Genomic DNA, 26,437 nt, shown 5'->3' on the forward strand with positions numbered 1-26,437 from the left:
GAGTCTCCAATGCTACTGCCCTCAGAATCTGGAGCTGTGGCAGGGAGGGCACCAAGGGAAAAGTCTGTTTGCATAACCACTGGATTATCTGCCACACCCAGCTTTATCTCTTCATCAGGAGTCAGTGATTAAACTAAGAAGCCTACTTATAGTTTAAAAGCCCTCAGGCTCCCATAACCTATAGGGAAGAAAAAGCACAAAAGAGGCTTTTAAGCCACTGATCTCCAAATCAGGGATTAAAATACTATTGAAACAAGTGTTAACTTCCACAACTGTGAACCCTTTAATTACCTTACTTAGACACAAGTAAATCCAGGCAAGAGTGATCAGTAATTTGAAAAGTACTGAGAGAGGGACCTCATAGCATACTATATAAAATGGTTAAACCAAAAAGAAGAAATACTGTAGAAATGAACCAGAACAAGAGTCCAGCTAAAAACTCCCCAAAGGTTGAAGCACAAAATGATGAGGTCAACATCCAAACACCAATTAAGGAAATAATCACAGGAGTGAGTAAAGAGTTTGAAAGAATTGTCATCAGAAATGCACAACAAATGAGACTCTGGAAGAAAACACTAATTACCTCAAGGTTATTAGACAGATGAAAGCTGAAATAGCTGAGCTAAGAACACAGCTAGCCGAACAAGCTAAAACAGTATCAGAACAGGGTAACAAAATAGATGAACTCCAGAAAACAGTAGAGGGAGAGAGACTAGAATCATTGAGGCTGAAGACAGAATTAGTAAGATCGAGGACAAATTAGAGACAACTAAAGAAGTAAGAAATCTCAAAAAGAGATTAGGAGATACTGAAAACAACAACAGAGTCCTATGGGATGACTTCAAAAGAAACAATATATGCATTATTGGTTTACCAGAGGAAGAGAGGGAGAGGAAGAAAGCATTCTTCAGGCCATAATAGCTGAAAACTTCTCTAGTGTAGACAACATCAATGACATAAAGATTCAAGAATCCCAGAGGGTCCCAAACAAAATTAACCCAGACTTAAAGACACCAAGACATCATATTTAGAATGGAAAAGAATAAGGATTAAAAAAAAGGATCCTGAAGGCTGCAAGAGAAAAACAAAGAGTCACCTACAGAGGAAAACCCATAAGGTTAGCAGCAGACTTCTCCACACAAACACTACAAGCCAGAAGAGAATGACGAGATATCTATCGAGTACTCAATGAGAAAGGCTTTCAACCAAGAATACTGTATCCTGCTAGACTGTCATTCAGACTAGATGGAGGCATAAAAACCTTCTTAGACAAGCAACAGTTGAAGGAATCAACTATCACCAAGCCTGCCCTGAAAGAAGTTCTGAAAGGTCTCCTATAAAGAGTCAGACCATCATAAATAGGCCATCTATTAGAACACTCTAAAACTCTACAAGAATGGCATTAAAATATCTTCAATCTTTGATATCAATAAATGTCAATGACCTGAATTTATCTATTAAAAGACACAGAGTAGGAAGATGGATCAGAAAATACAACCCAACAATATGCTGTCTACAGGAAACCCACCTAACTCAACAAGACAAACACAGACTCAAAGTGAAAGGATGGAAAACTATCATAATAGCCAATGGCCCACAGAAAAGGGCAGGAACAGCTATTCTCATATCTGACATGATAGACTTTAAAATAGGTAAGATTAAAAAAGATAGGAATGGACATTCCTTAATGCTCAGAGGATCAGTCAATCAAGAGGACTTAACAATTATTAACATCTATGCATCCAATGAGAAGCCATCTAAATACGTCATATGTCTATTGAAAGAGCTACAGCAATATATTAACAGCAACACAGTCATAGTAGTGGACTTTAACACCCCACTACTTCAACTTGACAGATCATCCAGGCAGAAAATCAATAAAGACATAAGGCAGCTAAATGAAGGGATAGATAAACTAAAACTATTGGACATTTTCAGAGTCATTCATCCCAAGAAATTGGAGTACACATTTTACTCAAGTCCACATAGGTCATTCTCAAGGATAGACCATATGTTAGGCCACAAAGACAGCATTAACAAATTCAAGAGCATTGAAATCATCCCAGGCATCTTCTCAGGACACAGTGGAATTAAACTAACACTTAACAATCAACAAAAGATTAGTAACAGTCCCAAAATGTGGAATCTCAACAGTACACTTCTTAACAACTTCTGGGTCAAAGAGGAAATCAAGGAAGAAATCAAAATGTTTCGAGAGTTCAATGAAAATGAAGACACAAGTGATCAAAATATTTGGGACACAACTAAGGCAGTACTGAAAGGGAAGTTCATAGCCATACAAGCTCACATTAGGAAACAATAAAAAGCACAAATGAACAGCCTGATTGCACCTCTTAAAGACCTAGAAGAACAGAGGAATCCTAAAGCAACCAGAAGGACAGAAATCACTAAAGTTAGGGCAGAAATAAATAACATTGAAAATAATAAAACCATACAAAAGATCAGTAAAAGTAAATGTTGGTTCTTAAAAAAAGTGAACAAAATTGACAGACCTTTAGCCAGACTCACAAAACAAAAAATGGAGAAGAACCAAATTAATCAGATACTAAATAAAAGAGATATCACAATAGACACTGCAGAAATTCAAAATACTATGCAAGGCTTCCATAAACAACTATATGCCACCAAGCTAGAGAACCTGGAAGAAATGGATGATTTCCTAGATACCTACCAACTTCCAAAACTAAGTAAAGAGGAAGTAGATAACATGAACAGGCCCATCACAACTAATGAAATTGAAACAGTTATCAAAAATCTTCCCAAAAATAAAAGTCCTGGACCAGATGGTTTTACAAATGAATGCTACAAAACCTTCAAAAAAGAACTAATACCTCTACTTTTAAAAGTCTTCCAGAAGATTAAAGACACTGGAATACTCCCTGCCAGCTTCTGTGAAGCCAACATCATTTAGCTACCAAAAGCAGACAGGGACACAACCAAAAAAGAAAACTACAGACCAATATCTCTGATGCTAAAATATTGAACAAAATGCTAGCCAACCAGATATAGCAGGATATTAAGAAGATTGTTCATCATGACCAAGTGGGGTTTATCCCAGGCATGCAAGGTTGGTTCCATATACATAAATCAATCAATGTGATCCACCACATCAACAAAAGCAAGACCAAAAACCACATCAATAGATGCAGAGAAGCCTTTGACAAAATACAACATCCCTTTATGATCAAAACACTACAAAAAATGGGAATAGATGTAAAATTCCTGAAGATAGTGGAGTCTATATATAGCAAACCTACAGCCAACATCATACTCAATGGTGAAAAACTGGAAGCATTTCCCCTCAGATCAGGTACTAGACAGGGCTGCCCACTATCACCATTACTATTCAACATAGTGTTGGAAGTTCTTGCCATAGCAATCAGGCAGGAGCAAGGAATTCAAGGCATACAGACTGGAAGAGAAGAAGTCAAACTCTCCTTATTTGCAGACAACATGATAGTATACACAGACAAACCTAAGGAATCCAGCAAGAAGCTTTTGGAAATCATCAGGCAATACAGTAAGGTGTCAGGCTACAAAATTAACATTCAAAAGTCAGTGGCATTCCTCTATGCAAACACTAAGTTAGAAGAAATTGAAATCCAGAAATCAATTCCTTTTACTATAGCAACTAAAACAATAAAATATCTAGGAGTAAACCTAACCAAAGAAGTGAAAGTCTTGTATATTGAAAATTGTGAGTCACTACTCAAGGAAATTGAAAAAGACACAAAGAAGTAGAAAGATATTCCATGTTCATGGTTTGGAAGAATTAACATCATCAAAATGAATATATTACCCAGATCCATCTACAAATTTAATGCAATCCCCATTAATATCACAACCACATTTTTTAGGAGAATAGAAAAAATGCTACAAATGTTTATCTGGAACCAGAAAAGATCTAGAATTGCCAAAACAATCTTGAGAAGAAAGAACAGAACCAGAGGCATCACACTCCCAGATCTCAAACTGTATTATAGGGCTATTGTCATCAAAACTGCTTGGTACTGGAACATGAATAGACACACTGACCAGTGCAATAGAATTGAGAGCCCTGAAGTAAGCCCCCATACCTATGGATATCTAAGCTTTCACAAAGGTTCCCAGACTATTAAATGGGGAAAGCAGAGTCTCTTCAACAAATGGTGTTGGAAACAATGGGTTGAAATATGCAGAAGAATGAAACTGAACCACTGTATTTCACCAAATACAACAGTAAATTCCAAGTGGATCAAGTACTTGGATGTTAGACCAGAAACTATCAGATACTTAGAGGAAAATATTGGCAGAACTCTTTTCCACATAAATTTTAAAGACATCTTCAATGAAACAAATCCAATTACAAAGAAGACTAAGACAAGCATAAACCTATGGGACTACATCAAATTAAAAAGCTTCTGAACAGCTAAAGAAACTACTACCCAAAAGACCCCTCACAGAATGGGAGAAGATCTTTACGTGCTATACATCAGACAAGAGGCTAATAACCATAATATATAAAGTACTTGCAAATCTCAACAAGACAACAAATAACCCCATCCAAAAATGGGGGTAGGACTTGGACAGAATATTCACCACAGAAGAGATCCAAAAGGTTGAGAAACACATGAAAAAATGCTCCAAGCCTCTGATTGTCAGAAAAATGCAAATGAAGACAACAATGAGATACCACTTCACTCCTGTGAGAATGTCATACATCAGAAAAAGTAACAGCAGCAAATGCTGGAGAGGTTGTGGGGTCAAAGGAACCCTCCTACACTGCTGGTGGGAATGTAAATTGGTCCAACCTCTGTGGAGAACAGTCTAGAGAACTCTCACAATGCTAGAAATGGACCTACCCTATGATACTGCAGTTCCTCTCCTGGGGATATATTCTAAGGAACCCAACACACCCATCCAAAGAGATCTGTGTACACATATGTTCTTGGCAGCACAATTTGTAATAGCCAAAACCTGGAAGCATCCCAGGTGTCCAACAGCAGATGAGTGGCTGAGCAAGTTGTGGTATATATATATAACTCAGCTATTAAAAATGGTGACTTCACTGTTTTCAGCTGATCTTGGATGGACCTTGAAAAATTCATGTTAAGTGAAATAAGTCAGAAACAGAAGAATGAGTATGGGATGATCTCACTCTCAGGCAGAAGTTGAAAAACAAGAAAAGACAAGTAGAATCTGAAATGGAATTGGCATATTGCACCCAAGTAAAAGACTGGGGTGGGTGGGAAGGTGGGAAGAATACCGATCCAAGAAGGATTACAGAAGGCCTAGTGGGGGTTGTATTGTTATATGGAAAACTGAGAAATGTTATGCATGCACAATCTATTGTATTTACTGTTGAATGTAAAAAATTAATTCCCCAATAAATAAATTAAAAAGAAAAAAAAGGACACATTGATAAAACCATAGGATAAGAGGTGTACAATTCCACACATTTCCTACCACCAGAAGATTATTTTTAAAATTAAGTATTGGGCGAGTCAGACGGTAGCACAGGAGGTTAAGCTGTAGGTGGCACAAAGCATAAGGACTGGCATAAGGATACCTCAGTTCCCCACCTGCAGGGAGTCACTTCACAGGCAGTGAAACAGCTCTGCAGGTTTCTGTCTTTCTCTCTTCCTTTCTGTGTTCCCCTCCTCTCTCCATTTCTCTCCTGTCCAACAACAACATCAATAATGGGAGTCGGGCAGGTAACGCCATTTGTTGAGTGCATGTTCCGCAAAGCACAAGTACTAGTGTAATGATCCTGGTTTGAGCCCCTGGCTCCTCATCTTCAGGGGAGTCACTTCAAAGGCAGTGAAGCAGGTCTGAAGGTGTCTATCTTTCTCTCCCTCTGTCTTCCCCTCCTCTCTCCATTACTCTCTGTTCTATCTAACAATGATGACATCAATTACAACAACAATAATAAGAAACAAGGGCAACAAAAGGAAAAATAAATGAATATAAATTAAAAAACCAACATCAATAATAACAACGATATCTACAATAAGGGCAACAAAAGGGAATAAATAAATATTAAAAAAATTAAACAGAGGACCTAATGGGGGTTGTATTGTTTTATGGAAAACTGGGAAATGTTATGTATGTACAAACTATTTAATGTCGAATGTAAAATATTACTTCCCCAATAAAGAAATTTTTGAAAGTTAAGTATTGGATAAAGACAGAGAGAAATTAAAAGGGGAGAGGGAGAGAGAAAGTGAGACACCTGCAGACCTGCTCCACCACTCAAGATCTGGGTGCTTGTGCATTATAATGTGTGTGCTCAACCTGGCCCCCCTAAAGAAGCTACTTATTTATTTATTTATTTATTCATTGCCTCCAGGATTATGACTGGGGCTTGGTGCTGTCACTACAAGTCTACTTCTCCCAGTGGCCATTCTATTTTATTTGACAGGACAGATAGGAATTGGGACAGTCTCTGTTTCCATCACCTGGTATCTCCCAGTCTGGACATGTCACGATCTTGCAGAGCCACCGGGGACATTTCTAAGAGGGGTAATTGTTCACAGTCCTCAGCTTGTGAAGAGAAATCTGTGGACGTGGAAGGCTGCGGTGCCCCGTGCCTTGACCCCCTGTGGAGCTTGACAAGGTCAGCTGCCATGGCCATGAGGATGACAGACTTCAAGGAAGCTGCATCCCCGGGAATGGGCTAGGACGCCGCAAAGGGAATCTATGTTGGAGTGTTTTGATGATTCTGATGATTAAGCTAGCTGTAGTAACTTGGGAACCTGGTAACTTTCCAGAAGCAGCCCCTATGCATGATAAATCCCCTAAGGCTAGAAGATGGCACCCCCCCATACAAACATACTAGGCGTGCACTCATAAGACTCATGCTCCAAAAATCTGAGCCAAAAGAATTTGCAGGACAAACAATAAAGTCACTGATAAGCAAGCTGATTATACAAATGTCAAAGGAAAAACAAATTAACTAAAGAAAATAGTGCTACATGTACAGTACAGAGCAGGAACTATGATTCCAGGCAAAACCACAAACCCCGATGCTTATCTTTTGCTTTCGTTTTGTACCAATGTTTATGTAACTGTGAAACTGTATAAAAGCAGAAGTTCTAATCAAGTAAAATTGAGTTAAGAGAGATAATCATACTTGAGAGTGTGTAGATAAAACTAAAAGAATGTTACAGTAAAGTGAAAGTAAAAAGAAAACTGCCACACCCCACTCAACTCCAGAACAAGGGTCTGACAGGGTCAGCACCCCGGAAAACTCTCTTCAAGGAAGAAGAATTCTGGGAGTGGGTCTTGGCATCCTGAGCAGATCTAAATTGGAAACTCTGATTATTGTTTTCATTATGTACATGGTAATGATGCCGTGTAATCGGGGATGAACAGCCCCTGTTCTCAGATTACAGATGAACAGGAAATGAGGTGGACGAAGTTATGGGTCATCAAATAAAGTTTTAGGAAAAATTCTTAGTAATACTTACTCACCTCCTCTTACGAAATATGTTAAAACTCTACACAAAATACTATCTGCTAAGCCTATTACTCAGAAATGCATCACCCTATAAAGTACGACATTTCTGTAAAACCGCAAGGCCATCTAATCAAGAAATGAGCTTTACTTTCTGTTCCAGATATTGTTTATGTAAGACTGAAAGATATATAAACTCTCACTTGCTGAATAAAAATTGAGTTCAGATTCACCCTCTAACAGTGTGGTGTATTCTGTTCTCCCCTGCGCCGACTCCTGACCCACCAGGTGGTCGCCTTCGGAGTTCCCTGATCCTTCCTGCTGCTCTTCCGCTGTAGCGGTCCGTCGCAGAAGGCTGTATGCCCGGAGATGCCACACACACAGTCCTGGTGGCCCAGTTGAGCTGTTTTCACTTTTTTCAAGTATCGAGTTCTTCCTCGAGACCACCAAGAAAGACCAGATGTGAAACAGAGACAGTTTCTAATTAGCATGTTCAGTCCCAGAGTATTGTTTAAAAGTTATTTCCGGCCAGTCAAAAGAATCAAAACCAGGTGTCTGAGCACAATGCCATGTATTCCTCCAGCCTGGAGCTCTTGTGTGTGTGTGTGTGTGGGGGGGGTGATGGGGGGTGGTTGAAGGACTGGAATTGCTCTGGGCAACACTTTCTCCTTTAAACACTTTATTATCTTTAAAAAAAATATTTTTATTATTGGAGAGAGAGAAATTGAGAGGAGAGAGGGAGTAGAGAGTGAGAGAGACACCTGCAGACCAGCTTCACCACTTGTGAAGCTTTCCTTGTGCAAGTAGGGACCAGGGACTTGAACCCAGGTCCTTGTGTACTGTAATGCATGTGTTCAACCAGGTGTGTCCCATTTTTTATTATCTTTATTTATTGAATAGAGACAAGCAAAAATTGAGAGACAATGGGGGGTGATAGGGAGAGAGACACCTGAAGGCCTGCTTTACCTGAAGCTTGCCCCTGCAGGTGGGTTCCTGGGGCTTGAACTTGGGTCCTTGTGCACTGTAACATGCACTCGACCAAGTGCACCACCATCCTGCCCCTGGGCAACTCTCTAGATTATTTGAAAGCTCCTAGCCTGTCCTTGTCTCTGTTTTATAAAAGCTTTGGGGGTGGGGGCACCTGCTGTCACCAACTGCTTTTTAAAAGAATTATCTTTATTTATTGGATGGAGACAGCCAGATACTGAGAGGAAAGGGAGAGAGAGAAAGAGACACCTGCAGCCCTGCTTCACCACTTGCAAAGCTTTCCCCCTGCAAGTGGGGGCCAGGGGCTTGAACCTGGGTCCTTGCACATTGTAACATGTGCTCACCACCCAGTCCCTCACCACCCACTCTTCTTGTGCCTATCTGCTCATGGATGAGCTGATACAGTGCCTCAATGTCCTTGCTCCTAGATTCCTGTCACTAATGAAATCTCTTTCTCAGTGGCTGGGGAGGTGCCCCAGCTGGTAAAAACAGTATTTTCAGGCGTGAGTTCCTGAGTTCAGTCCTAGCATTGCACGTGTTCAAGTTATGCTCCCCTTTCCATTATCATGTTACAGGATAAGTCAGCTAAGGGAGCCACAGCTACTCCTGCAGTGGTAGTCATCAGAAGTTACTCTCTCCAGCCAGAGGGCTCACTCCTCAGGCAGGGGTTGGCCCCAAGTACAGGACCAAGCATGTTTTAAAGTAAAAGCTTGGAACTGGGGAGACAGCATATGTGTTACGCAAAATGACTTTAGTGCGCGAGGCTCTGATGTTGCAGGTTCAGTCTTTAGCACCACCACAGCCAGAGCTGAGCAGGGCTCTGGTAAGTAAAGCAAAACAAACACCCTCAAACTAAAGTAAAATCATGGGAGGAATTTGAGATGACTTCACTGCTGGATAGGTCCAAGCTTATACAGTACAGAACTCTGCACGTGCACTTACCCATAATGCACATGGAAAACCCTCAGGGAGTGTGGGACTGTGATGCTGCTTTATTACAACGACATTATAATGAAGTGGGGCCTTCTTCAGCCTCCTGTCTCTCCTCTGCGCCTCAGTCAACCAGGTGCCATTCACTTTTTGCTTGGTTCTTTCCTGATACAACAGGTGTGAGACTGGTTGTTCTTGGCAGGATGTACCTGACCGAGAGTTCTGCCATCTCACATTTTGTTCATCCTTCCTGAGTAGTTTGACGCCTTTATAGCTGGCAGCATTTTTCTGTTTGCAAGATGAGTTTATAACTACCACTCTCTCCCCATCTTCCACCAAAGTAATCAGTAACTTTCCTATCTGATAGCTTACTACAGCAATTAAGTATATCTGTTCTTCAATTAGAAAAACAATTGTGGGATGGGGGGTAGATAGCATAATGGCAAAGATAGCAAAGACACTTTTGTATCTGAGGCTCCAAACTCCCATATTCAATCCCCCAGACCACCATAAGCCAGAGCTGAGCAGGGCTCTGACAAAAAAAAAAAAAAAAAAAAGATTGTGTTTTAATAGTATTTAACAAATCTTTCTTTTAGAAAAAGAAAATTCTTGGGGCCACGTGGTGGTGCACCTGGCCAAACGCTGACATTACACATTTCCACCTGCAAGGGGAAAGCTTTATGGGTGGTGAAGCAGGGCTACAGGTGTCTTTCTGTCTCTCCTGTTTTGTTTTGTTTTTTTTTTAAAGTGCTTGATGAGCAGGTGGGTGTGAAGGGAGTTCAGGATGCCAGCAAAAAGGGATTTGTGGGCCCTGGGAGTGGGTCAGAGGGGCACAGCTCACACCTTACTATGCATAAGGCTTTCTAGCCGTGGAATCATGAGGGAGCCCCAGGGATGGTGAAGTAAAGCTGAAGTGCGTCTCCTTTCTGTCTGTCTCTCCCTGGCAGGATACAGAGTGGAAACTGACCCAGAAGTCCACTTGGGAGTATTATGCATGCTTAAGGCTCTGGATTCAGCCCCAGCACTGCGTCAAGTACAAACAAGCAAAGAAGGGGGAAGCTTGGTTAAGTCTGGCTGCTCTGGGGGAGCAAAAGAGGCTAAGGAAGAAGTAACTGGGCAGAATTATTAATTGAGTTTACAAAAACACATGGGGAAGGTCAAAGCAGCTGTCTGGTGGGCTGAGAAGAGTGTTCCCTGTCTTGTGGCCGGGCTTTGTGGGGTCCCAGCTGCTCTTGCACAAACACAGACTCAGGACTGTGGACAGATTCCCGCAAGGTCAGCTGGGGTCTGTTCAGGGAGTTGACAGGAGGAGGCCGAACAGTAGTGCTTGCCTCAGCTGTTCAGGGCTGGCCTGTTCCACACTGTGGGTGGAGAGAGGGCCGCTCACATCAGATACACAACGAGGGGTCAGATTGGAGAAGCCCCCAGTAGACAGAACTGGTTCAGCCCAGAGCGAGCAAAGCCTTAGGGAGTTTGTGCAGTGCAAGCCAGGCTGCACAGCTGCTCTCTGCTCTCCCAAATCATGCCCCAAAATGCTGTAGAAGGTCACTTTTAACCAACCCCCTGACAAGTGGAAAGGCCACAGGGCTTGCACATCCCCTGAAGGCTGGCCAGACAGGCTCTGGAACAGGGCAAAGGGCACAGAGGCCCCCTCTAAGCTCTGCTGCTTAGGTTCCAGACTGACATTCATTTAATTAATTTTTTTTCCTAGAGCCCTGCTCAGCTCAGGCTTATGGTGGTATGGGGCATTGAACCTGGGACTTTGGAGACACAGGCATGAGAGTCTCTTTGCATAACCACTGTGCTACTCCTACCCCAAGACTGACATCTACATGGAGGAATTGCTGAGGTCAAGAAGTGCCTGGAGTGGGAGTGTGGGGGCTGGTGGGGGTGCACCTGGTTAAGTGCACACATTACCATGCACAAGGACCCGGGTTCAAACTTCCACCCGGTCCCCACCTGCAGGAGGGAAGCTTCTTAAGTAGTGAAGCAAATCTGCAGGCCTCTCTTTTTCTTCCCCCATTCCCTTTCCCTCTCAATTTCTCTCTGTCCTATCAAATTAAATAAAGATTCTTTTTTTTAATCTTTTTCCTCCAGGGTTATCGCTGGGGCTCGGTGCCTGCACTAAGAATCCACTGCTCCTGGAGGCTATTTTTTCCATTTTGTTGCCCTTGTTGTTGCATTTGTTGTAGTTGTCATTGTTGTCACAGCTTCTGCTGTTGTTGGGTAGGACAGAGAGAAATGGAGAGAGGAGGGGAATACAGAGAGGGGGAGAGAAAGACAGAACCTGCAGACCTGCTTCACCGTTTGTGAAGTGACCCCCCTGCAGGTGGGGAGCTGGGAGCTTGACCCAGGATCCTTAGGCCGGTCCTTGCACTTTGCGCCATGTGCACTTAACCCAACTCCCAGTTTTTTTTTTAAAGGAAGTATCTGGGGGAACACAGATACTGCTGCACCAAGCCAGAACACATGTTCCCCAGGCACACGTTTCCCAAGATATGGGGGGAGGGGAAATTGTTGCACTAGAAATATGAGTGATAATGGGTAGGTGTGGCTTAGAAAGGAGATGAAGGCAGGCCTTGGGGTTTATACAAACTTGTGTTATGGGCATGGTGACTCTGCCGAGGAGGACTTGCCATCATCTGAGAAAATGTCTCTCACTCCTTCTCTCTTGACCCATGTGTACTCTGATATGTGGGTGCTCTCAGTTCTCCTGAATAAAGTTTAAAATGCATGAAAATCATGCTTTCTCCTCAGTTCTTTGTTGGGTTTATCTGTGACCAAATCTTTAACCATGTGGGGAACATTCTTGGCCATTTCCTTCTCCTAATACAGAATCATGGTCAACCATGTTCCAGGAAGACCAGTGTTTACTGAGGCAAAGGAGGGAAGGAGAAGAGAGAAGATACAGTCTTTACAGGCATGTAGACCTGAGAGACGGAGAGAAGAGAGAGGAGGAGAGGAGAGAGTAGGAGTGAAGGGAGAGGGAAGAAAGAGGAGAGAGAGAAGAAGAGAGGAGAGGAGAGAAGGGAGGGGAGGGGAGGGGAGGAGAGGAGAGGAGAGGGGAGGGGAGGGGAGGGGAGGAGAGGAGAGGAGAGGAGAGGAGAGGAGAGGAGAGGAGAGGAGAGGAGAGGAGAGGAGAGGAGAGGAGAGATGAGGGTCCCAATTCTTGGTCTTTTAACTTTCATAGTGGTTGCAGGGATAGAGGGGACCCTGAGGGGACTCATGCCAGCCTTGTCTACAGGTGCACTCACCTGCTTTGTGTTATCAGTGGGCAGGTGGAGGGGTTGCTGGGGCGAGATGCAGACACAGTGATGCTTCTGGGCCCTGCTCCAGGCTGCCTTCAGGGAGCAGGGGAGGGGATGCTAATGTCCTTCCTCCAGTCCTTCCCTTAAGCAGCCCCCTAATAGCTCTCACTACATAAACCGTCCATCTGGAAACCCCCCACTAGGCCTCGGCTCCCCATCACTGTGGGGTCTCCCCACTGGCAGTCTGCTCCTCTCTCCACAGCAGATTCTGTTTAGCCCTGGGTGTCTGGTTTCAGTCTTGACCAGGCCTAGCTAGATTCTGACAGGTCTCACCTGCTAAGTTTCCACTGGGAATCTGGGATGTGGGAATCATAGCGTCTGGTCTCTGCAGTTGTGTGGCACAGAACATGGAGCTCAAGAGAAATGCTGTCAGCAGAGAGGTGTGGTGTGAATTCCACGGGGCCTGAGGTGCAGGCTCTCAGCTTCTGGGGACCGGTCATATCTGTCTGTATCTGTTTACAGAAGCAAGATTGATGGTGCTCTGCCATCTCTCCTCTGTCCCTTTCCTTTCCTTTCCTTTCCTTTCCTTTCCTTTCCTTTCCTTTCCTTTCCTTTCCTTTCCTTTCCTTTCCTTTCCTTTCCTTTCCTTTCCTTTCCTTTTCTTTTTGCCACCAGGATTATCACTGGGGGTCAGTGCTGGCACTCCAAACAAATCTACTGCTCCCACTGGCCGCCTTTTCCTTTTTTCTTTTCTTTTTCTATTTTATTTGACAGGACAAAGAGAAATTGAGAGGGGAGGGGAAGACAATGAGAGAGACAGAGAGATGGGCCAGGTGGTGGTGCACCTGGTTAAGCGCACATGTCATAATGCACAAGGACCCAGGTTCGAGCCTCTTGTCCCCACCTGCAGGGGAAAAGCTTTGCTAGTGGTGAAGCAGGGCTGCAGGTGTCTTGCTCTGTTTCCCTATCTCCCTCTTCCCTTTCGACTTAATGGCTGTTTCTTTCTTTCTTTCTTTTTTTTTAAGATTTTATTTATTTGTTTGTTTATTTATTTATTTATGAAAAAGAAGGAGACAGAAATAACCAAATATCACTCTGGTGCATGAGCTGCCAGGGATTGAACTCAGGACCTCATGCTTGAGAGTCAGTGCTTTATCCACTGCGCCACCTCCCAGACCATGACTTCTTGCTGTTTCTATCCAATAAATAAATAAAGATAATAAAAGAGAGAGAACAAGAGAGACCCCTGCAGATCTGCTTTGCCGTTTGTCAAATGTCCCCCCTGCAGGTGGGGAGCAGGGGCTTGAACCTGGATCCTGTGCTGGTCCTTGCACTTAGTACTATGTGCACCTAACTGGGTGCACCACTGCTCAGCCCTATCACAGTGTCTCTCTGTCTCTATTCAATAAATAAATAAATAAATAAACATATTTTTAAAAAGTGCAAAGCGCAAGGACTGGCCTAAGGATCCTGGTTTGAGCCCCTGGCTCCCCACCTGCAGGGGAGTCGCTTTACAGGTGGTGAAAGAGGTCTGCAGGTGTCTATCTTTCTCTCCCCCTCTCTGTCTTCCCCTCCTCTCTCCATTTCTCTCTGTTCTATCTAACAATGACGACACCAATAACAACAACAACTACAACAACAATGAAAAACAACAAGGGCAACAAAAGGGAAAATTTTTAAAAAATTGTTTTTAATTTAAAAAAAAAGATCTCCAGGAATCGACGGTAGTGCAGCGGGTTAAGCGCACAAGGCGCAAAGCGCAAGGGCCGGTATAAGAATTCCGGTTCGAGCCCCCGGCTCCCCACCTGCAGGAGGTTGCTTAACAAGTAGTGAAGCAGGTCTGGAGGTGTCTATCTTTCTCTCCTCCTCTCTGTATTCCCCTCCTCTCTACATTTCTCTCTGTCCTATCCAACAACAACAATAGCTATGACAACAATAACAACTACAACAAGCACAACAATAACAAGGGCAACAAAATGGGAAAAACAGCCTCCAGGAGCAGTGGATTCATAGTGCAGGCACTGAGCCCCAGCAATAACCCTGGAGGCAAAAAAAAAAAAAAAAGATCTCTCTGGGGGCCGGGTGGTAGCGCAGTGGGTTATTAAGCACTCATGACGCAAAGCGCAAGGACCTGCATAAGGATCCCGATTCAAGCTCCCAGTTCCCCACCTGCAGAGGGCTCACTTCACAAGCGGTGAAGCAGGTCTGCAGGTGTCTATCCTTCCTCATTTCTGTCTTTCCTTCCTCTCTTAATTTCTCTCTGTTCTACCCAACAACAACAGCAGCAATGACAACAACAACAATAATAATAATAAGGAGGGCAACAAAATGGGAAAAAATAGCCTCCTGGAGCAGTGGATCAGTGGATGCATAGTGCAGGAAGGCACTGAGCCCCAGCAATAACCCTGGAGGCAAAAAGGGGGGGTCGGGTGGTAGCGCAGTGGGTTAAGCACATGTGTTAGACGCAAGGACTGGCGTAAGGATCCCGGTTCGAGCCCCGGATCCCCACCTGCAGGGGGGGGGGTCGCTTTCACAGGTGGTGAAGCAAGTCTGCAGGTGTCTACCTTTCTCTCCCCGTTTCCCCTCCTCTCTCCATTGCTCTGTCCTATCCAACAACGATGATATCAACAACAACAGAAGGGAAACAAATGGGGAAATAAATAAATATTAAAAATTTAAAAAAATCTCTGCTGAGAGAAACCAGTGCACCATCCAGCATATGCAGTGCTAGAGCTCGAACCCAGGACTTCAGGCATGCAAGTCCTACGATCTGCCCACTGGCCCGTGTGACAGCCAGCAGGACCTTCCTGCAAGTTCCCCTGCTGACCGCCCTGGCTGTCCAGTGTTCTGTGACCTGGCTCGTGGCTCAGCCAGAGAGCAGATGCTGTGGCCAGGCGGTGGTTTTCCAGGTAGAGCACACACACACAGCGGGGATGCTTAGTCCCTGGGTTCAACCTCCCCCAGCAATGCTTATTGCTGGAGGGAGCATGTGCCTGGGTCTGCTTCTCCCCTCCCCTTCTAGGGGTGTACTGCAGCTTTGCTGCCAGGAGGTGGCAGCAGATGGAGGAGCATTGGATACGTGGGCGCCCCAACACCCCCATCAGCGGGTGAGAGGGCGGGGGGGGGGGGCAGCTCAGAGCACTGCACTCCCACTCACTTGTGCTTCTGAATCAGTTTCAGAGGCGCTGGGAAGTTATTTTACTGACAGAGCCAGGGCTCGTGTCCCCGTGATTCACTGCTCCCTTATACAGGTCGATAGGAAGGGACTGTGGGGAGAGAGACAGACAGGTAGGTGGGAGTAGGGAAGTGTGGAGAGAGAGAGAGAGAGAGAGAGAGAGAGAGAGAGAGAGACCCCACAGCACCAAAGTTTCATCCAGCACCTCTAGCCTGACAAGTACACATACTACTTGGTGAGTTTTTTCTTTCCTTTCTTTCTTTCTTTCTTTCTTTCTTTCTTTCTTTCTTTCTTTCTTTCTTTCTTACCAGAGCACTGCTCAGCTCTGGCTGATGGTGGTGCAAGAGGATTGAACCTGGGACTTCAGAGCAATAGGCAGGAGAGTTTCTTTGCATAACCATTATTCTATGTATTCCCCTGCCCCACCGCCCCCCCCCCCCCAGCTATCTTTCTAACCTGACTTACTTATTTTTTTTACCATTAGGGTTGTTGCTGGGGCTTGATGCCTGCACAATTCCATGAATCCCTGAAACCATTTGTTTTCCCTTCTCTTTTTTTCTTTTATTTTTTTGATAGAGGGTGAGAAACAGAGGGAGAGGAGAGATGCCTGCAGCCCTGCTTCACTGTTTGTGAAACTACCTCCTGCCCAGGTGGGGATGAACCTGGGCCCTTGGTTATGGTGATGTGTGCATTCTACCTGGCCATCCATCATCTGTCCCTCTAGTCTTACTAGTCTTACTTTTTTTTTTTTTTGCTTCCAGGGTTATTGCTGGGGCTCAGTGCCTGCACCACAAATCCACTGCTCCTGGAGGCTTTTTTCCCTTTTGTTGCCCCCCTTTTAAAATCTTTGTTGTGGTTATTATTATTATTATTAATGTTGCTGGATAGGACAGAGAGAAATGGAGAGAGGAGGGGAAGACAGAGGGGGAGAGAAAGACAGACACCTGCAGACCTGCTTCACCACTTGTGAAGCGATTCCTCTGTAGGTGGGGAGCCAGGAGCTTGAACCAGGATTCTTACGCTGGTCCTTGCGCTTTGTGCCACCTGCGCTTAAACTGGTGCGCTACTGCCCAACTCCCAAAACTTAAACAATCTTTAATGCAAACCAGAAAAACTTAAACAGCCTTTAATGGGAACCAGGGTTTTTTTTTTTTTTTTCTTTGTTCAGCTCTGGTTTATGGTGGTGCTGTGAACTGAACTTGGGACCTCAGAGCATTGGGTAGGAGAGCCAGTTTGCATAACCTTTCTCTATCTCTCTGGGCTTGGTCCCTGCACAATGACTGTACTACTCCTAGTGACATTAAAAATTTTTTTTCTTATTATCTTTGTTTATTTATTGGATAAAGACAGCCAGAAATTGAAAAGGGAGGGGTTGATAGAGAGGGAGTGTTAGGTCCGGTTATCCAAGGAAGACACCAAGAGACAAGAGTGATGCAGAAAGCACAATCTTTATTGCTAGCCGGGCTAGGGCTGAAGACTATACACAGACACAGCTGTACTAGGTGCTCGACCCCCACCCTAAGTTTTACTAAGGTTTATATAGGGCTCAGAATACATAGCCTACATGACAAAGCTCAGCTCTACATAGTGATTGATTACATGACAGTTTTACAATTGTAGTTACCTATTACATACGTATGGGGGAAGTGAGGGGGGTTTTCTTTTACAACCTTTTGGTTATCTCTTTTCCTGACTCCAGGCTCCGGGAGACGTTTTCCCAAGGTCTGGCCTGTGGTTATCTCTTACTTCACAGACTCAAGGGTCTGCAGTTGGTAACAGCCCCAAATTCTGAGTCATTCTTCTATCTGGGAACTCAGGTCTGTTTTGTAATTACGTACTTTTACTTAACCCTTGTGTTTTTAGAATCTATATCTATTTATCTTTCAGTTACCAAGTTTTGCTAAATTCCCACAGGAGAAAGACAGAGACACCTGCAGCCCTGCTTCACCACTCACAAGGCTTTCCCCCTGCAGGTGGAGACTGGGGGCTTGAATCTCGGTCCTTGCACATTGTAACATGTGCACTCAACCAGATGCACCAGCCCTTCTCCCCCTTTTTTTTTTTAACCAGAGACCTGCTCAGCTCTGGCTTGTGGTGGTGGTGTGTGTATGGAGGGAGGGAGGTATGGGTGGGGGGCAGTTTGCACCTAGGACTACAAAGCCTCAGGCACGAGAGTCTCTTGGCCTAACCATTATGCTATCTCCCCCACCCATAGGCCAAATGGCTATTTTTTTTTCTTCCCTTTTATTTGATAGGACAGAGAGACATTGAAAGAGACGGTGGGAGAGGGAGAGAGACAGAGAGACACCTGTAGACCTGCTTCACTCCTTGTGAAGCTTCCTCCCTGCCATTGGGGACCGAGGGACTGAACCCCAGGAAAAGGGAAGTCAGTGAAAAAAAGCCACGACACCCCGGGTGCAGGAAAATGGAGCTTATTGGTGCCTGACCCAGAATTAGCTCATGTTATATACATTTTCTGGGCCTCTTATTTCAGTGGAGTCTCTCTCTCTCTCTCTCTCTCTCTCTCTCTCTTTTTTTGCCTCCAGGGTTATCACTGGGGCTCAGGGCCTGCACTATGAATCCACTGCTCCTGGAGGCTGTTTTATCCACTTTGTTGGCCTTGTTGTTATTGTTGTTACTGCTGTTGTTGTTGGATAGGACAGAGAGAAATGGAGAGAGGAGGGGAAGACAGAGAAGGGGAGAGAAAGATAGACACCTGCAGACCTGCTTCACCACCTGTGAAGTGATCCCCCTGCAGGTGGGGAGCCGGGGGCTCAAACCAGGATTCTTGAGCCGCTCCTTATGCTTTGCACTATGTGTGCTTAACCCGCTGCGCTACCGCCCAGCTACTGCCTGGAGTTTCTCTCTTTTTAAAAAATATTTTATTTATTGATTCATGAGAAATGATAGGAGTGAGAGAAAGAACCAGGCATCACTCTGGTACATGTGCTGCTGGGGATTGAATTTAGGACCTCATGCTTGAGAGTCCAATGCCTTATCCACTGTGCCACCTTCCAGACCACAGGAGTTTCTCTTTTATACTGTAACAGTACACAAAGAAAGGTGGCAGTGTAATGATTCACAGTAGAATCTGGGAGGACCAGGGGGTAGGAAGAGGTAGTGAAAAGCTTAAAATCCCTCAAGGCCATACAAACGCTGGAATTGAAGGGGGTTTAAACTTAGAATTGATAGATGGCCTAAAGATATAGTACAAATATTTGCATTTATCTTTACACACGATTATCACCTGGGCCTTGCACATTAAAATGTATGCTCAAGGTTAAGCACAGGTGGCGCAAAGCACAAGGACCAGTGTAAGGATCCCGGTTCAAGCCCCCAGCTCCCCACCTGCTGGGGAGTTGCATCACAAGCAGTGAAGCAGGTCTGCAGGTGTCTATCTTTCTCTCCCCCTCTCTGTCTTCCCCTCCTCTCTCCATTTCTCTCTGTCCTATCCAACAACAATGACATCAATGGTGACTACAACAATAAAACAGCAAGGGCAACAAAAGGGAATAAATTTTTAAAAAATGTATGCTCAAGCAGGGGTGTCCACGCGGGCCAGGGCTGTTCCCAGGACCCTGAGCTCCCCGGGCGGCACCTGCCTGACAGCTTCTGTTTTGTGTGTATGGCTTCCAGGTGAGATGTGTGCAGCTAAATACGCAGCTATGGGCAGTGCTCACACATGCTGTCTCTCAACTACTGCATCCCTTCCCTCCCCTTCTCCAAGGACTGAGCTTTGGGGCAGGGAGACAGTCACCAGAAGAGCACACGTTACCATGCACATGGACCTGGGTCCAAGTCTTGGCACTGCATGGCAGTACCCTGTACAGCAATGGGGGAAGCTCCATGGATGGCAGAGCAGAGCAGAGAGTGTCTTCTCTCTCCTTCTATCAGTCCCTGCCCTCTCAATTTTTCTCTGTCCTGTAAAAAAGAGAGAGAGAAAGGAAGGAATGAAAGACGAGAGAGAAAGAAAGAAAAGAAAAGAAGAGAAAAAGGCTGGGCTGTGGCACACCCAGTAGAATGCACCCATCGCCATGGTGCAAGGATCAGGGTTCAAGCCTGTAAGGGGACACGTCACAGCTCTGGAGGAGTGCTGCAAGTGTCGCTCTTTCTCCTGCTCTATCCCCCCTTTTCCTTGTGATGTCTCTGGCTCTGTCCAAGAAAATAATAATTATATATATGTCATATATGTAATAAATATATATTATGTATACATAAATATATAAAATATAGTGTATATACTATATAAATATATATTATTTTTATTTTATTTTATTTCCCTCCAGGGTTATTGCTGGGGCTCAGTACCTGCACTACAAATCCACTGCTCCTTGAGGCCCATTTTTTCCTTTTAGTAGCCTTTGTTGTTTATCATTGTTGTTATTGCTGTTGTTGTTGTAAGATAGGACAGAGAGAAATCGAGAGAGGAGGGGAAGACAAGAGGGGACTTCCAAACATGAGGTTCTGAGTTCAATCCCCAGTATTATCACGTGACAGAGGGATATTCTGGTTCTCTTTCTTCCTCTCTCTCCTGGATAAATCTAAAAGAACAAAAAAAGGCATTTCTAAAAAAAAGAAAAAGAAAACATGGCTTCCAGTGGATTCCTTGTGGAGGTACCGAGCCCCAGCAATAACCCTAGTGGCAATGAAAAATTAATAGGTACATAAAGGTCTTGCTTGTCACAGCTTTCCCCTGTGTTGGAGCGCTGGCGCAGTCAGTAGATCACACACACATTACCATTCACAAGGACGAGGGTTCAAGCCCCCCTGGTACCCACCTGCAGGAGGGAAGCGTCTCTCCCTGTTTCCGCTTTCCTGCTGAACGTCTCTATCAAAAATAAATAATTAAATTTTAAAGAGAAGATAAACTAAACAATAAACAAAATAAATTTGGAGGCCAGGCTGTGGGCCTGTGGTGGGAGGCCAGTATCAGTTCCTCCTACCCACCGGCCCCTGGAGTCCCCTTCCCGGCTGAGGGAGGCGGAAGGGGAGGCGGCGCCCCAAGGTGCTGACCGCAGATGCCGGGTGGGGGGGGTCAGCACCTGGGGGAGAGGAGCCGGGCTGCGAGGCCGCTACAGCGAGGTGTTCCCCCATTACACCCCTGCCACGCCCATGGGGACCCCTCCTGCCTGATGACCTGGGAACCCCGCCACCGCCCCCAGCCCCGCCACGACCCTTCCTTCATCAAGACCCTTCTGATGCGCACACAGCCTCTCGCATCGTAGCCGTCCCCATCACACCCCTCCCCAACACCCTCCCTTTCCCTTCACGGCCCCTGCACATCACACCCCTCCCTCCCGATCACGATTACGCCCCTCCCTTCCCATAACGCCCCTCCCTCCCCATCACTCTTCCCCCTCCCCATCACGCTCCTCTCTGCCCAGCACGTCCCCTGCCCATCATGCCCCCACCCCACCACGCTCCTCCCTCCCCATCACTCCCTCCCCATCACCCCCTCCCCATCACACCTCTCCCGCTCATGGTCCGCCTTTTTCAAAAACCAATCCACATGAAGACCCCTCCACGTTACATCTGATCCCTCCCCCGTGCGCCCCGCCCCGCCCCTGACCTAACCCCGCCCCTACGACACGCCCTGCGCGTCAGACCACGCCCTCTGCGCCCGGTCACGCCCCGCCCCATGCGTCACGCCACGCCCAGTCATGCCCCGCCCGTGCGCCTGACCCCGCCCCATACACCTGACTCCGCCCTGCCCCCTCACGCCACGCCCTGCGCGCGCCAGCCTCCCGCCCCCACGCCTCGGACCCGCACACAGTGCCTCCTGGCCCCGCCCCCGGCGGCCGGTGCACGCGCTCCTGCTCGCGCCCGCGCCCGCGCCCGCGCCCTCGCCCGCGCCCGCATCCGCGTCGCTCCCGGAGGGGCACTGCGACGGCGGGCGGCATGGAGTCCCGCGCAGCGGGGTGAGGTGCGGGGCCATGGCCGCAGAGCCCGCGCCTTCGGCCGAGCAGTTCCGCGCGGAGATCGAGCGTCTGAGCCGCGAGCTGAGCGAGACGACGCACGAGAAGCTGCAGGCGGCCGAGTACGGGCTGGTGGTGCTGGAGGAGAAGCTGACACTCAAGCAGCAGTACGACGAGCTGGAGGCCGAGCGCGACGCGCTGAGGCGGGAGCTGGAGCAGCTGCGCGAGGTGAGGGCCGGGGACTCCTCAGTCGGGCCGCACCCGCAGCCCGGACCACCTCAGCCAAACCATCGAGACCCCCCCTCAAAGCAAGGCCGCACCCTCCCGCCCGGAGGGTCACCCAGGACCTCCTTCACAACCTCACAGCCGGAACCGCACCTCACACAGGCCAGGACCCCACCCGGGACCCATCCACAACCTGGGACGCACCTACCGCCAGAGCACCACCCACGGGCCACCACCAGCTGAGGGGACCCCACCCACAGCCGGGGACCCCACCTCAGGGAGCCCACCGTATACATCCTGGGAACCCCACCTCTAGGGCTTCCTCATAGGACCCCATACACAACCCGGGGAACCCGCATATACCACGGGGACCCCAGCTTAGGGATACTCCAACCCTACATATACACCCAGGGACGCACCCCATGGGACCCCACCCCACAAACCCAGGGACCCCACTCTATACACACACTCACACACATCTAGGTATGGGGAGGTGAGCGCACCATGCTCAAGCAGGGCTCTAGAGGTGTTAGCCCATTCCCACGAAACCTCCCCCACCTCGGGGACCCCCACCCTACACACTCCGGTTCCCCAGCACCTTCTGCACTCTGCACCCTGGGCCCGAGGAAGCTGCAGCACCTGGAACACGGGTGAGCCCAGGGCACCTCAGAGCCCCTTGCAACCTGGGGCTGGGGGGCCCACTGCTGTGCCTGGCCCAGGGGTGAAGGAGCCCATTTTCCATACTCCACTGCTCACAAGAGCACCCAGAAGATGGGGTGGAAGTTGGACCTTGTCCTGGGGGAGGGAGCAACCCCTAAGGCTGGGGCTGGGGCTGGGGGGGCCTGACTTCTAGGCCTGCAGTGGGCTCCCCAGCTAGGTCCATTGTGTGTGGGCCCAGCACTCAGCCTCTGTTGACTGTGCTTTGGGTGGGGGTGACAGGGTGCTCCACTGCCACCTCCCTGCGTCTGGGGATCCGCCCGCCCCACTGGCTTCTGGGGCTGCAGGAGATAAACAAGGCTGTCACCCAGGGAGTCTCCCTGAGCAGGCCCCCAGCAGAGTGGGCAGATGGCTGGCGTCTGTCCCGGAGGCCAGCATGGGGGCACTGATAGAGGAATCACTGTGACCCCTGTCAGCCTTGGTCCTTTTGTGAAAGCCCTGGGGGGCGGCTCTTCTGCCTCTCAACCCCTCCCTGCCAGACCCCTCCCCTCCAGGGGCTATGGCTGGCTGGTGACTGTCCCTTGTTCAAGTGTCCACTCCGGCTTCTCCTGCCCAGCAGGTCTTCATTTTCAGGTCCCTCAGTGTTTTAAACACCAGCCCTGAATTTGGCATAGAAAGCCCTCAGAAACGCTTTGTATGGGGGGGAGTCTGATCTTGTGTTGACAGTTAAAAGTGGCATTTCACGTTAGATCCAAGCGCCATGCAGGTCCAGTTCTGTGCCTGGCGTGGTAATATGACCCCTCCCCGGCTCTACCTGCTTAATTCTGAGGCATGGCTGAGAAGGTGGTGGCCTCGGGCTGTCACCTGGGGCTGCTGGCTTGGGGCTGCAACCATGGGCGTCCCCATTGTCGGTGGGCTGAGTGGTCGATTCCACCTTGGGGAGCTCGCTGGCCGACATGTTTGCTCTTGGAAGCCAGGAGAGGGGTTCTGGGTGATGCTGTCCCCACCTTTCCCATCAGCACTGCTTGGCCTGGATGGGGAGGGAGGCCAGACCTCAGCCTGCAGGGGCATGTGGCTCCAGGATGGGCTTCTGGCCTGACTGGGCTGGGGCGTGCTGGCCCACTCAGAGAGGGATGGAGAGACCCAGGGTGGACAGGCTGTCTGGGCCCCTGTGCTTAGCTGCAGCAGCAAAAGGAGGAAGGCGTGTTCTGGGAACTGCAGAGCCGTGGCCCAAGTACCCGCCCTGTTTATGTCCATGCGCATCTGGACCTCTTCTGTTCTGTGTGGCGGGGCCTGGCCTTGCTCACTAGGCGCTGCTGCTGTGTGTAGACCCATATGTCCCACTTTAGGCTCTTTAGACTGTGTGCTTCCATCAGAGGGTATATGAGGCGAGGAACTATGCCCCTGAGTGTGTCATAGTGATGTTGGTCTGTTCCCTGATAACTGACCTTAAAATAACGGGCAATGCATGCCTCAGTTGTGAGTATTAGTAGTATTGTTTTGTCGTTGCCTGGACCCCACATCTCTGGGCTGACTTTTCCAGAGAGACAGAGGAGAGACACTACAGCACTGAAACTTCTTTCGATGTGGTGGGGGCCAGACTTGAAGCTGGGTCATACCCATGATAGAACAGGCGCCCTCCAAGCTGAGCTATCTCGCCAGCCCTGGAGTCTCGTGCCATTCTCAGTCTTTCCCGTTTGAGCAGAGAATCTATAGCCATCGAGGATACGCAGGTGTGCCCTGTGGTGGGTCACAGATGCCATTTTGAAAGCTGCGCTCTGCCGCTCTGATAGCACACAGGGAGGCCCAGCAGGGTCTGGAGAAGCAAGTGGGCCAGCTGTGGATACATGAAGAGGATGCGGTGACCAGCAGTGGTCCATCTGCTTGTCCTCTTGGCTAATTCCTTCCAGAGAGGATGGGAGCAGCACTTTTCCTGGTGGCTTCCTAAGGGCAGCTCTGCACCCGACCTGCTGTCCTGGGTTGCCTCCGGGCCCTGTCATTCTGTCCCCAAAACACCGAGGTCTGGCCAGCATCCGGGGCCTCCTCAGAAGCTAGGGTGGGGGTGGAAGGCTCCCCTGGCCAGGTGCTGGCATCCTGAGCTTCACTGGGCGGCTCCAGCTGATTGCATGTTTGGGCTGTCTGCACCAGCCTATGTTGAGAGAGCCCTACTCCTCAGACAATGTCAACACCAAAAATAGCCGAGAGTTTAAGGCTAAGGGCTTTTAAACTAAAAAAAAAAAAAAATGCTGCCAAGGGTTAGAGACCTTTTTGGCAGAGCAGGTAGTGACCACACACTTGATGTCACCTCTTTGCTTTTTGGCTACCTCTCTCTCTCTTTTTCTTACACACACACACACACACACACACACACACACACACACACACACCGGGGGGAGGGGGAGGACCACAGCAATGGAGCTTCCCTGTTGCAGTGGAACTTTCACGTGGCAACTGCACTCAAACCCTACCTGGTGAACTGTCTCAACAGTCCCTGGAATGGGGAGTGACTCAGCGTCTTGGCACAGACTGGGAGAGCTTGCAGCTGGTCACAGTGTCCCAAGTCCACTCCTGGGTTGTCGGGAAATTGTGAGGATGTGGTTGAGTTTGGCAGGGCTTGAACCTGAGGAGTGTGTCAATCCTGTTAGTCTCTTTCTCTACCGAGAGGTTGAGCAAGAAGGGACAGTAGTAACCCCAAAGGTGTGTCTTGTCCTATCAGACTCCCTGCCTCAAAAAGCACCCCACATTCCTGATACTATGGCCATTAAATAAAAAGAAAGGGGGAGATGTTGGGCCTTAAAGCCAGCCCCCCTGCTCTGCTTACATAATCATCATTTTGCCTAAAATATCCCCTCCACGTTATTCCTTCAGGGTATTGCTAATTCAGTTAAAACCATCGCAACAGTTGCTAAGAATGCTTCCACCTTCCCAGCATGCCTGCCTTTTGCTTCTCTCCACCCCCTTTCATAGCCAATCCTATTCCTGACTTGCCACTTCCGTCTTTACCCTATAAATCCCACTGCTGTTCCAGTTTCGCTCTTTTTCTCTTCCGCGTCCTGACCCGGAGAAGACCTGGAGAAGGGCTGGTAGGCATAGTGGGAGGAGGCCATTTTGCTAGCTCCACGTGGCCTAAACCGCTGTGCTCACACCCCACTCTGGCGCATCCGCGTGAATAAAGATTTGCGTTCCCGCTCTGCCACGAGTTCCTGGTCTCTTCTCTCTCCCCTGCTACGCAACCTGACACTGGGTTCCCTCTAAGTCTGGCCCTGGGGTTCAGACCCATTGCCCTGCCCTGTAGACCTGGAGCTGCCTCCCACTGCAGCCTCTCCAACTCCCTGTGGGTGGAGCTTCAGTCAGAGAGTGTCCTGTGGGCTCACCTGCTGACCGTCACATTATTTTCTCCCTATTTACTGGATGAGCTGGGCCTGCACACAGCCAGACTTGTGCTCCCAACTGCAAAGCAGTCCTTGGACACTGGGCTTTCCTTCATGCACTTGAGAAGATTTTCTTTTTTTTTTTTTTCTTTTTTTTTAAAATCTTTTTTAAATATTTATTTTATTTATTCCCTTTTTTTTCCCTTGTTGTTTTATTGTTGTAGTTTTATTGTTGTTGTCGTTGTTAGATAGGTCAGAGAGAAATGGAGAAAGGAGGGGGAAGACAGAGAGGAGGAGAGAAAGATAGACACCTGCAGACCTGCTTCACTGCCTGTGAAGCGACTCCCCTGCAGGTGGGGAGCTGGGGTTCGAACCGGGATCCTTGTGCCGGTCCTTGTGCTTTGCGCCACCTGCGCTTAACCCGCTGCGCTACAGCCCGACTCCCGGGAAGATTTTTTAAACCGTGAAAATCC

The 26,437-nt window shown here is 47.7% G+C and overlaps 1 protein-coding gene across 5 annotated transcripts in view; it reads left to right on the forward strand.

Moving 5' to 3' along the window:
* Positions 1–21,611: 21,611 nt before the first annotated feature.
* Positions 21,612–26,437, forward strand: part of BICD1 (BICD cargo adaptor 1) — a 65,257-nt gene continuing 60,431 nt past the window's right edge. For 2 of the 5 annotated variants that reach the window (XM_060194625.1, XM_016191970.2), the window contains exon 1: positions 21,614–21,939. In XM_060194625.1, coding sequence (XP_060050608.1) covers positions 21,730–21,939 — 210 coding nt within the window. In that variant the 5' untranslated portion in view covers positions 21,614–21,729. Of the gene's footprint in view, positions 21,940–26,437 lie in introns of all 5 variants that reach the window. The other 3 variants (XR_009550722.1, XM_060194626.1, XM_060194624.1) reach the window with 2 other exon arrangements.

Source organism: Erinaceus europaeus, chromosome 7, assembly GCF_950295315.1.
Source record: "Erinaceus europaeus chromosome 7, mEriEur2.1, whole genome shotgun sequence".
Lineage (NCBI taxonomy): Eukaryota > Metazoa > Chordata > Mammalia > Eulipotyphla > Erinaceidae > Erinaceus > Erinaceus europaeus.